This window comes from Galeopterus variegatus, unplaced genomic scaffold, assembly GCF_000696425.1.
Source record: "Galeopterus variegatus unplaced genomic scaffold, G_variegatus-3.0.2 Scaffold1619, whole genome shotgun sequence".
NCBI lineage: Eukaryota > Metazoa > Chordata > Mammalia > Dermoptera > Cynocephalidae > Galeopterus > Galeopterus variegatus.
In genome coordinates this window covers 172,794-185,312 of record NW_007727730.1, presented here as the reverse complement: position 1 = coordinate 185,312, position 12,519 = coordinate 172,794, and the positions used below count along the sequence as shown (strand labels likewise).

General features: G+C 47.3%; 1 protein-coding gene across 1 annotated transcript in view; it reads right to left on the bottom strand.

Annotated features, from left to right (window-relative positions):
• Window positions 1-8,287: 8,287 nt before the first annotated feature.
• DNMT1 (DNA (cytosine-5-)-methyltransferase 1) overlaps window positions 8,288-12,519 on the bottom strand; it is a 43,577-nt gene continuing 39,345 nt past the window's right edge. Inside the window, exons 34-40 of the mRNA XM_008578020.1 lie at window positions 12,277-12,443; window positions 11,695-11,872; window positions 10,865-11,060; window positions 10,352-10,518; window positions 10,000-10,116; window positions 9,144-9,234; window positions 8,288-8,645 (exon numbers count right to left, since the gene is read on the bottom strand). Coding sequence (XP_008576242.1) covers window positions 8,611-8,645; window positions 9,144-9,234; window positions 10,000-10,116; window positions 10,352-10,518; window positions 10,865-11,060; window positions 11,695-11,872; window positions 12,277-12,443 — 951 coding nt within the window. The 3' untranslated portion in view covers window positions 8,288-8,610. The remainder of the gene's footprint in view (window positions 8,646-9,143; window positions 9,235-9,999; window positions 10,117-10,351; window positions 10,519-10,864; window positions 11,061-11,694; window positions 11,873-12,276; window positions 12,444-12,519) is intronic.

The following is a 12,519-nucleotide window of genomic DNA, read 5'->3' as shown; positions in this document are numbered from 1 at the left end:
GCAGTGCGCCACCGGGCCGGCCCTAAAAGTCAGGTATTTTCTAAGGAAAAATAAAAGGGGCTTCCAGGCAGCATAGATCAGTAGGGAGAAAGAAAAGTCCAAGTCCTCCTGTGGCCCTTCCTCATGCCACCAACATTCCATCCACATCCAGAATTTCTGCAGGCAGCAGGCCGGGCCAACAGCCCAACAAACCCCACAAAGCCCCTGAGGAGGGATATAAGGACTGGCAGGGTATGCTGTGCCCTGGAAACTTAAAGGGGATTTTGTAGATCTCACCAACAGTGGAGAATTCCACTTCTAGGTATTCTCCATAAGACACAGAAACATATGTTCACAAAAGGCTACACATTATAGAATATGTACACCAATGTTCACAGAAGCTTCATTCACAATGGCCCCAAACTGGAAACAATTTGTGTAAATTTGCTTAGGATGTCATGACAAAATACCGCAGACTGGGTGGCTTAAACAATGAAAATTTACTTTCTCACAGTTCTGGATGCTGGAAGTCCAAGATCAAGGTGTTGGCAGGGTCGGTTCCCTCTGAGGCCTCTCTCCTTGGCTTGCAGACGGCCGTCTTCTCCCTGTGTCTTCACATGGTCTTCCCTCTGCATAAGCCTGTGTCCTAATCTCTGCTTATAAGGACACCAGTCATACTGGATTAAGGTCACCCTAATAACCTCATTTTAACTTAATTATCCTTTTTTTTTTTGCAGCTGGCCAGTACCAGGATCAAACCCTGGACCCTGGTGTTATCAGCACTACGCTCTAACCAACTGAGCTAACTGGCCAGCCCTCTACAATGATACAGCAATAAAAAAAAAAGCAAACTACCAATACACACAACGACATGGATGCATGTCACAGACACAAAAGAATACACATGGTTATGATTCTACTTCTGTGAAATTCTCAAACAGGCAAAACTCATCTATAGTAACAGAAATCAGAACTGTGTTTGCTCCAGGGGTGGATGGGGCTGGTTTGGGAGGGGCGCCAGGCAGCCTTCCAGAGTGATGGGAATTTTCTATATTTTGGCGATGATGACACAGGCAAATAAATATATAAAAAATAACCCAGATTGGCTGGTTAGCTCAGTTGGTTAGAGCGCAGTGTTGATAAACCCCAAAGTCAAGGGTTCAGATCACCATACCAGCCAGGCACCAAAAAAATAAATAACACAGCTGCACACAAAAAAATCTGTGCACGGTAATAATAAAATCTAGGGCTCTCTGGTTAGCTTTCTTGGGTAGAACATGGTGCTAATAACATTAAGGTTGAGGGTTTGGATCCCCATACTGGCCAGCCACCAATCATCATCATCATCATCATCATCATCATCATCTGGAGAGGAACAAAGTAAACTTCAGAGTCACTCCATCCCAATTCTGTTTCATTTTTATTATTTGTGGAATTTTTGCTCTCTAAAGTCACCTCATTTGTTTGTGGCGTTTGCCAGCCTGCTCCTCTTGTGGGTCAGGGACACTGCTGGTCTCATGGCTACATGCCCAGCCCCATGACTGGAATCATCAGTGCTCAGTCAGTAGTCATATGATGCCGTTTCTGTAAGTTTTCTTTTGGTGGCCACAGATGGCTGCATGGGAGTTCGGACAGACAGGTCACATTACACATGTGTGTGATAATGGCCACTTGTGGAATGACACCCTGTTAGAGGGGCTTCTACGTGCAGCAAAAAGTGGAGAAAAGTTCTGACCATTAATTTTGGTTATTGTGAGATTTGTTGTACTACTTTTCTACAGCTTACTTTTTTGGGGGGGGGCAGCTGGCCAGTACAAGGATCCGAATCCTTGACTTTGGTGTTTTAACACCACTCTCTAACCAACTGTGCTAACTGGCCAGCCTGCATGTCTTTAAAAACTCCAGATATGGTTGAGGGAGAACACCAGGTGGCAGAGAGTTATATACAGTGAAATACACCTTACCTAATATTTTTAAAGACACAGGAAATACTAAATTGTGGACACGCAGATGTGGCAACTGTCAAAAGACAGACAAGAAAGAGACATGGTGACGTTCTGATAGTGGTTGTGTCTGAGGAAGCAGACGGGGACCAGGGACACAGAGGGGCTTCGGCTCTGCCTCCCGTGTTTATTTCATTAAGAAAACAATGTGTTGCTATGGAGGATGATATGGCGGTTCCTCAAAAAATTAAAAATAGAATTACCATGGGATGAGGCAATTCCACTTCTGGTTTATACCCAAGAATTGAAACCAGAGTCTTGGACAGATGTCTGTACACCATGTACGTAGCAGCAGCATTATCAACAATAGCCAAGAGGTAGCAGCAACATGAGTGTCCATTGACAGATGAATGGATAAACAAAATGTGGAATACAGATCCATACAATGGAATATTATTCGCCCTAAAAAAGGAATGAAGTCCTGATACGCGTGACATGGATGAGCCTTGAAAACACGCTAGGTGAAATAAGCCAGACACAAATGGACGAATGTTGTACGATTCCACTTATAGGAGGTCCCTAGAATAGGCAAAATCATACAGACAGAAAGTAGAATAGAGTTTACCAGGGGTGCCCACTTCGGCAGCACATATAGTAAAATTGGAGTTTACCAGGGACCAGGGGATGGGAGAATGGGGAGTTTTGGTGTTTTTTTTGGCAGCTGGCTGGAAATGGGGAATTTAATGGGTACATTTTCTGTTTGGAATGATGAAAAAGTTCTGGAAATAGATATCAGTGATGGTTGAACAATGTGAAGGTATTTAATGCCACTGAATTGTACACTTTAAAATAGTTGAAATGGTTTTTAAAAAGTTAAAAAACAAAAAAGGGGGGGATGCTGGCTGGTCAGCTCAGTTGGTCAGAGTGCGGTGTTGATAACACCAAGGTCAAGGATTCGGATCTCCGAATCAGCCAGCTGCCAAAAAGTTTTAAAAAACCCAGCCATGATTCTTGCCTGAATAAATTAGATCATTCTGGGTTGCAAAATTATTTGAATCTATTCTTTTGCCTATATTTATTAACTGCTATTCTATCGGAAATGGAGATTTTCTTCATCAGCAGTCGGGATCTGCTGATCACTTAAATACAGTTCCTGCTTGAAAGAGAAATAAGGCTTCATTTTTACCTCCTGTGATGATTTCTAAGTTAGGCATCTTTTTAACATCACCTCAAGCAGTAATGAGCCTTTGCTGGCTTTGAGCAGATAACATTGATTAAATCTATGTCAATCCACTACAATCACTACTCTTGATGCCCCAATTCCACCAGGTGTTTCTTACTGGGAAGAAAAGGCTGAACTTCAGCCTGATGGAAGGAACATTCCCTGTGAACTAAGCACAGAGCACCCTCTCAGTCCACGAACCTGGCCCAGCCTGGTGCTCTCAGGATGCACAAGAGTTTGGCATATGTACCTCACAGGTACGTGACCCCAGAGGGACAGCCCACCACCCAGTTAAGACCCACATAAGAAAATAGATAATGGTTTCCATTTCTTACACCAAAGTACATTTTCAAATTGTTCTTGGCAGAGGATTGTATACCTGAAACAGACCTCCACTGGAAAAGTAGCACAAAAACAAGGGAATTCAGTAAGTTGAAAAAAAATATCAATATACAAAATCTATAGTCAATACAAGTTAATCACCTTTTTGTAGGCAAAGGAACACAGTTTAGAAGTTAAGAAGACATTAGTAATGAAGGGACTAAATGCCTAGGAATCAAGTTAAGAAATCTGCATAACCTACCTAGATGAAAACTTCAAAACACTATGAGGGACATAAGAGAATACTGGAATAAACAGAAGGACCGACCTTTTTCTTAGAAAGGAAGGCTTGTCATTAAGATGTCAATTTTTCTAGAAGTCTGTAAATTTAATTCAATTCCTATAAAAAATACACACTGGAATTTTAGAGGATGTGCCAATTCTAAACTTTTGACCCAATGATTCAACTACTAGAATAGTATCCAAGATATGGATTCTTGCACATGTATTAAATGTACGTGCCACAATTGAGGGACATTGTCCCACTGAGGGACAGTAGTTGTTTCCAAACAATAGAAAGATAAGACAGTTTAAGAGATTCCAAGTGATCTATTGTACAACGCAGTGACCACAGTTCACAATATACTGTATTCTTGAAAAATGCTGAGAGTAAAAAAAGGAAAAAACAAAGAAAAATGCTAAGAGTAGATTTTAAGAGTTCTCACCACAAAAAAATAAGTATGTGAGGTCATGAATGTGTTATAGGGATCTGAACCCATGGCCTTGGTGTTATCAGCACCACACTCTCCTGAGTGAGCCACGGGCCGGCCCAATTAAGGTTTTTTTTAAAAGATGACCAGTAAGGGGACCTTAACCGTTGGCTTGGTGTTGTCGCTCTCCCAAGTGAGCTAACTGGCCCAATCCCTACATAGGGATCTGAACCTGTGGCCTTGGTGTTATCAGCACCACACTCTCCTGAGTGAGCCACGGGCCGGCCCACACAATGTATATATTTTAAAACACATTGAACGCAATATATGTAATTGATGGAGTTTGGATGTGTTGTCCCCTCCAAAACTCATGTGGAAATTCGATCTCCAATGTGGCAGTGTTGGAAACTGATTGAGTCATGGGGGTGGATCCCTCATGAATGGATTAATGCTCTCCCTGGGGGAGGGGGAATTAATGAGTGAGTTCTTGCTTTATCAGTTCCCGCGAGAGTCTTTGCTTAAAAAGACCCTGGCATCTTCTCTCTCTTGCTTCCTCTCGCCATGTGATCTGCTTGTACCAGCTGGCTGCCTGCCACTTCCCGCCATGAGTAGAAGCAGCCTGAGGCCTGTGCCAGACGCAGCTGTTCCAGAATCATAAGCAAAATAAACCTGTCTTCTGTATAAATTACCCAGTCTCGGGTAGTTCTGTACAGCAACACAAAACAGATTAAAACAGAAAATTTTTTTTTTTTTTTTTTAAAGATGACCGGTAAGGGGATCTTAACCCTTGACTTGGTGTTGTCAGCACCACACTCACCCAGTGGGCAAACCGGCCATCCCTATGTGGGATCCGAACCCGTGGCCTTGGTGTTATCAGCACCGCACACTCCCGAGTGAGCCACAAGCCGGCCCTACTTTAAAATTTTTTAATTGAAAAAAGGCCACAGGTTTGGATCCCACATAGGGATGGCCGGTTTGCCCACTGGGTGAGTGTGGTGCTGACAACACCAAGTCAAGGGTTAGGATCCCCTTACCAGTCATCTTTAAAAATAAAAATTTTTTTAATGTAATAAGGGCATTTCTTCTACTTGGCAGTAAAACTACTGATACACATTAAAAGCATGGATGAACCCCAAAAATATGCTGGGAGAGAACCCAAACATAAGAGCCCATGCAGTATTGAGCAGTCAAAAGTCTCCTACGGAGACAGAACTGGACCAGAGGTTGCCTGTCGGCTGCAGAAAGATTAACTGGAAGAGGCACGAGGTGACTTCCAGGGTATAGAAACATTTTATAACAGCAGGGTGGGGGGACAAGAGAGACATTCCTAGGTAGAACAATCTTCAAGGTGCAAAGTAGTTTTAATAGACGCTGTTGTTTGTAGCAGACAAGCTATCCCCATGTGTTTGTACTTATGCATAGAATGACTTTGGAAGGAGACAAGGAAGGGTTCAGTTGTCTTGGTCAAGGTGCCTGAGAATCCAGAAAAGACAGCATGCTTTTCATTACACTCGCTATATACTTTTTTTGTTTACTTAGTAGGTAAACTAACTGAATATCATACTTTTTAATAAATGTTTAAGCTTTAAAAAAAAAAACAAAGTATATTTTAAAAAATAAAACCTCTGACAAGGGAGCTTTACCATAGACCACACTGAGTTGTGTTTTATTTATTTATTTATTTATTTTATTTATTTATTTTTTTTTTGTCTTTTTCCGTGTCTGGCAACGGATCGCAACCCTCAGTGTTGCCCCCGTACCAGACTGGGGACCGGCAACGGGATCGCAGCCCTCGGTGTTGCTCCCGCGCCTCGCTCAGCCAGTGAGCGGGAACCGGTCTGTATGTGGGATCCGAACCCTCGGGCGGGAGCGCTGCCGCGCTTCCCAAGCGGCGCACTATCCATTGCGCCACCGGGCCGGCCTGAGTTATGTTTATTATGTGTGTTTGTTTCCTATTCAAAAAATAAGCTGAGATCCCTGTTTTGGTCCTTTCAAAAGCAATTCACATGTTAAAATGTGAATGTCACAGAAATATGGAAGAAAACATGTTTATGGCTTGGCAGCGGGGAACACCTTTTTAAGTAGGCTACAAAAAACAAACAAATGTAAATCTGCCCCCTAAAAATAGAAAATTTCTGTATGGCAAAGATATGATGAATGAAGATGATTTGAGGGAGGGGAGTAATCTCTAATGCCCAAAGAGTACCCAGCAAGGACAAAGTCATGGTCATCACAGAGCAAAAGAACAAATTCCAGTGGCCACCGGACACATGGAAGTGTTGTCACTATTAAAAAATGCTAACATAGGGCCGGCCTGTGGCTCACTTGGGAGAGCGTGGTGCTGACAACACGAAGTCAAGGGTTAAGATCCCCTTACCGGTCATGTTTAAAAAAAAAAAAAAAATGCAAACATGACTCACTATTCAATTGAAAGGATTAAAACAGAGGCAAAAGCCAGGGTACACTATAAGACAGTTTGCACTGTTGGTGGGGACAATGTTAAATCCTCCCCAGAGGTGTAGTTGAGCCACATTGTTTTCATAGGTTTTTGGTGGCTGGCTGGTATGGGGAACCGAATCCTTGACCTCGGTTGAGCCACACATTCTGGAGAAAAAATATAAAAATATTTACACTCAATGACCCACAAACCTCTCTAGATACTTCCCTGAAGGGGATGAGGAAAGAGAACGCACAAGGATGTTCAGTATAGTGCAGTTCATAATAGCAGAAAGAGAGGAACACCTAATTACTTCAAGAAGTTTGTGAAAAATAGAATTAAAAACTAATACAAATCTTCCCATGAATTTTTTGAAGTACCCTCATATTAAAGAATCTGGTAAACTTTGCATTCCAAAGATATTTAGTCTCTTAGTTTTACGACTAAGACATCTGTGACTCATTAAGTGAAAAGTTACAGTCACCGAGTGGGCCATTTATAAATGTACACGTAGAGATGGTGGGGCAGGTGTTATTCAACATTCTGGTGGCCCTCTGGGTCATGTGTGCCGGTGACTGACACTTATTTGTGGGCTTCGGCTTTGTTGGCATTTTACAGCGAGTTATTGCCTGAAGACAAATCAAAGTAAAGGTTTGTTTGCGTTAGGATTCAGTAGGATTGAGGCAGGCAGAAAGTGCAGAAAGCCTGCTAACAGAATTAATAAGCAAATAAATGGTTTTGTCTGGGGGTGGCCAGTGCTCGGAGGGCAGTTCAGGGGTGATCCCTCTCATCTTGCTCCATCATCACTGCATGGGGATCTGCCCTCATGGACACAAGATTGCTGCTGCACCACCGGGCATCACAGACCATTCCAGACCAAAGGCTAAGAGGCCATAGAGAAGGCCAGTCAAGACTTCCTTTGAAGTTGTCATCAGTATGTCCATATTAAAGTGGAGAAAAAGCCCAAATAAAATTAATAGGCTTGGGCCAAGCCCGTGGCGCACTCGAGAGAGTGCGGCACTGGGAGTGCAGTAGCGCTCCCACCGTGGGTTCGGATCCTATATAGGGATGGCCAGTGAGATGCGCTCACTGGCTGAGCGCGGTGCGGCCGGTCACAAAAAGGACAAAAAATAAAAAATAAAAAAAAATAATAGGCTAAAAGAACAACTGTGGATTAAGCATCAGTTCTTGTAAAAAGGGCTATTTTGAAGGTAAATCTTGACTGAAGCTTTAGACATGACCTTGATGGGCAGTGGGAAGGAGTCACAACATGTGAAATTCCTTGAATAGAAATTAATTGACTTTAAATAATTTTGCCTAACATCACAAATAATAATTAAGAAAACCCCTTTACACTGTTAAAATAAATAAATAAACCGATAAATAAATAAATAAATAAATAAAAGGCTTTCCTGTACCAAGTTCAAGCGTTCGGATCCCTGCACCAGCCAGCTGCCAAAGTAAATAAATGGCTTTCCGGGAAGTTCCATTTGTATCTCATTGGTGAGAACTGAGACACACAAGTTAATCCCCATCCCCAAACACACACTTGGACGCATGGAGTGACCTAGCTTCAGATGGACACCTCCTTGAGGATGATCTTTGGCACTGAGGAGCCGGTTCCTGTCCAGCCATAGCCAGGAGCTCTGCATAAATCATGAGTCACCACCCAGGGTGGTTTATAGGAGAGATTTATTTGAAGAAATATTACAACATATAAAAACTACATAAAGTCTTAATTTCCACTCATACAGTGGTAGATTTGATATAATGCATAATAAAAAACTTTTAAAATCCAGAATGCACAAAGTACTGCACAGTTTGACCACTAAGTCATTAGTTGATAGGAAACCTCACAGAACAGCTTCATGTCAGCCAAGGCCACAAACACCGTGTACAACACATTTGAACTGACAGACTGACATGTTAAAAACACAACATCATCAGTGCATGTGGGAGACTCCTGGTGCCAGAAACAAGGGTGACAGGAGGGCAAAACTAGTCCTTAGTAGCTTTCTCCTCCTTTATTTTAGCTGAAGGGGAAAAAAAAGAAAAGTTTTTCCAGGGTACAAATATAGCATTACACTAAGCCACAGGCAGGTATAACAGACACATGAAGTTGGGAAATGTACAAACGCCCAGGTACCTCTAGTGTCTCTAAGTGGAATATTTGTGGAGACTGGGCACTCCTCAGAAGTTCCCCAGAGGAGGTTTCCCAACCCAGGCGCTTGGGTTAGCATCGGAGGTAGACGCCTGCCACGTCAGCTTACTCAGCTGGAGCCAAGAAAATGGCCTGAGAGCTGACTGTTAGGGCAACGTGACCACGTCCTTACTATGTGCTAAGCCCCTGTTCACGTGCAATTCACTTAGTCTTCACAGTGGCCCCTCGAGAAAAATGGGGCCATTGGGGGGGTAGGTGACTCACTCGAGTCCCAGAGCCTAGAGTTTATCTAGTTGGCTGCCCCCACGTGCACATGCAGAGGGAAGTCAGGCCCGGGAAGGCCCCGCCCTCCCACCCATCCCTGCCATACCTGAGGCACTCTCTCGAGCTTTGGCCAACATACACAGCTTGATCTCCAAGCCGATGGCTTTGGCCAGGGGAGGTGGCACAGCGTTACCCACCTGCAGGAGGGAAGGAGGATGGTGCCTGATTTGGCACAGCCAGGACCAATGCCCAGGGTAGGCATGCTGCCAGCCTCTGCTCAGAACAGAACAAGAATGACACGGGCACTAGGCCCCTGGGGAGTGGGTCCTGGGCTCACGCTCACTTGGGCCCCCAAAGCCCCTCATCACAACAGCCCTCAGACCCTCCACCCAGACCATCCTCCCACCCCAACACCACACGTCACTAAACAGAGAAGGGGGCCTATAAAGGGCTTTAGGAAACTAAAGACAAAGATATGGAAGCCACCAAAACATGCTGAACTTCCAGCTAAGAGTGTATGCTTCTGGAGAATAGAATTGGAGGAAAGGGGTGAAATGGGCGTTTTCACTGGAACCCTGAGGCACTGTTGGGTTTTTAAGCCACGTGCATACGATATTTCAATGGGAACATATTTAATCAAGAAATGGCCAACCCAACACCCTATGCATCAGTTAAGAATTGGCTCATTTTAACCTTTCGCCATAGTGACATTTAACCTGCTCCTTCAGTGTGTGTGGACTCTAGGCTAAATCTCTGCCTTAGAGCTGTAAACGTAGCACAGTCTGACTCATGGGCTCCCTCGGCCCCAAGGACACAGGCGCTTGGCATGGCTGTCTCCATTGTGAGTGCCGAGTCTACTTGGCTGACAAGCTCTGGTGTTCAGCGTCCCCTCAGAAGTGACTGCCTGTGTGGCGCTCCCTGTTGGACCACGCTCCGCCAAGTAGCCTCTCCTGTCCACTCACCTGCCGGTGCTTGTCCAGAATGTTGCCAAACAGCCGGTAGGTGTCTGGGAAGCCCTGGGAGCGGGCACATTCCCGCACGCTCACCACACGGTGCTGCTCAGGGTGGAGCACGCGACCCTGGGGGCAAGAGGCACAGTGGGGCAGGGAAGCCAGAGCAGAGTCCACATGCCATCAGGACGGGGGGAAACTATACCAGCTAAAGCCCAGCTTCCACCTTGGCTGGAAAGCCTGTCACCATTGGCACAGAGGGGGCAGGTGGCCCCAGTAACACCGGACCCTAAGGTGCCTTCCCCATCTACCTATGCCAACGCAGGCCTCCATGCAAAGCACAGGGCTTGACCCCCGGCCCTACCTGCTTGCCCATGGGCTCAGGGTTGGTGACAGTCGTGCTGAAGAAGCCGTCCCATTCAAGCCTCCCGTAGAGGCCAGCCCAGTGGTTGTGCCTGTTGCCGGTGTGGGGTAAGCACCAGGGGATGAGAGTGTTGAACTGTCTGGCTACGGGGTCGCAGGCTTTGCCGGCTGCAAGAGAGGACCGCCATGAGGCTGTGGTCATGGGACTGGACAGAGGCACAGACTGGATTTTGGAGTTTCAGGAAGGCAGAGACAGCACCTGCTATATGCAGAGCCCATCCAGGGACAAAGCAGCCAATGGTCCCCGTTCCATGGGCACAGATTGTATTACTTAATGCTTAGCAGCTATTTACCTGGGGACACCCAGGCTCGGTGTGTCTGTGCCCTACCCAGGGTCTCTAAGTTAGTGAGCAAAAGCCCCAAGTGGCTGTTGCTGGTGATACCCCAGGAAAGGGTCCTCCTCCCACCAGCCCAGTGGACCACTGCAGGGGAGCACAGTACAAGGCAGCCCCACCTTCCACACAGGAGCAGACCCCACGGAGAGCCCCCAAGCTGCTGCGGCCATTCTTCCTGTCGTGGTAGGTGTACCGCAGCTTATTGGTCATGGTGCCATCAGACAGCCGCACCTGGATGTTCGGCAGGTCACGCCAGTCGGAACCTGGGGCCAAGGGAATGTGCCGCATGCGGGCCGCCACCAACTCGCTCATGTCCTGGAAGAGCATGGAGGACCCCACGTGTCACTCAGCATCCGAGCATTTGTGATGGGCTGGGCACCATTCTAGCAGTGGGAACAACATGGTGACCAGCGACCCTCATGGGGCTCAGATCCCATTGGAAGCAGACAGACTCGGGGATGGCACATGTGCCATGAAAAGGAACAGGGAAAAGGAACGGTGCAGGGGAGCGGGGCAGGGTAGGAAGCAGCTGACATCTGAGCTGAGCCCGCAGGAGGAGGAAGAGGAGCTGGCTACATGGAAAGCTGGGGGAGGGCGCAAAGGACCGAGGTGGACACAGCTGGGAGAATATGCGAAGATGAGCGGCGAGAGAGTGGGCAGTGGACAGACCTCACTCCGGGCCTGTTCCAGGACAGCGAAGCTCTGACCAATGCTTTACCTGACTGTGGAGGGCCAGAGGAGAAGCAGGGACAGTGAGGAGTCAGGGCTGGGAGCCAGAGGAGATGAGGGTAGCTTGGATTAGGTGCCAAGGGCAGAGGAGGCAAGAAGCCAGGGGCTGGGCACTGGCAGAGAGGACCCTGAGGAAGTCTGGAGTCTGGGGGCAGGTTCCACTTCCCACCCAGAGCCTTGGTGGCTGGGTACAGGACCCAGCCCCTCAGGGAGACGTTACCTTACAGATGTGGTCCCTGAGGATGGGTTGGTACTGCGAGCCCCGGAGCTGCCTCTGGAACCAGGACTGTGGCTCCCCGTTATAGGAGATCTCTGGTGCTGAGGCTCCATTCCGGATCTCAGGGAGGTCAGACATCGTGTCCCGCACCGTGATGGTTCGGAACGGGCCTGAGCTCAACCTGCAACGCAGCACAGCAGACAGTCAACACCTCTGGGATGCACACTGCTACTGTCCCTTCGTCACAGTGGCCATACCCCAACTGCAGGCATTGCCCTATTCAGAAATGACCACCTGGCTTGGAGGTCAGAGTACTGCCCAGGGCCACATAGCAGCATTCTTTGCTCAGGCTCCATCTGTGAGGGGACAAGCCATCGTGTGGGCCCTGCTGGCAACTGCAACCAGCCACCCTGCACATGGTGTTTACGCAAGGGATGGACGTGCGGTCAGGACAAGACTGAAGGTGGCAGAGGGCTGGACGCAGTACTGTCTGCTCCTCGGCTCAGGCCTTTCAACAGAGGCCCCCGACACCGAACCCCCCCCCCCAGATGAGGCCCACAATTAGGGGTGAGCAGGACCTGCTACCTGGTTATGTTGCTGACAAACTTCTTGTCATCCACCACGACACTCAGCTGGCAGGCCCGGGGTGCAAACACGTGCAGAGGCTCCGGGAACAGGGGGAGCTTCTCTCCAGGGGCTGCAGCCAGGATGATGGCCCGCCTCCGTGTCTGGGCCACGCCATACTGACCGGCCTGCATGTGGGAGGGCCAGACACACGCCCACAGTCAGCGAGGACCCCGATCAGCCAGACCCAGGGCCGGAGTCAGC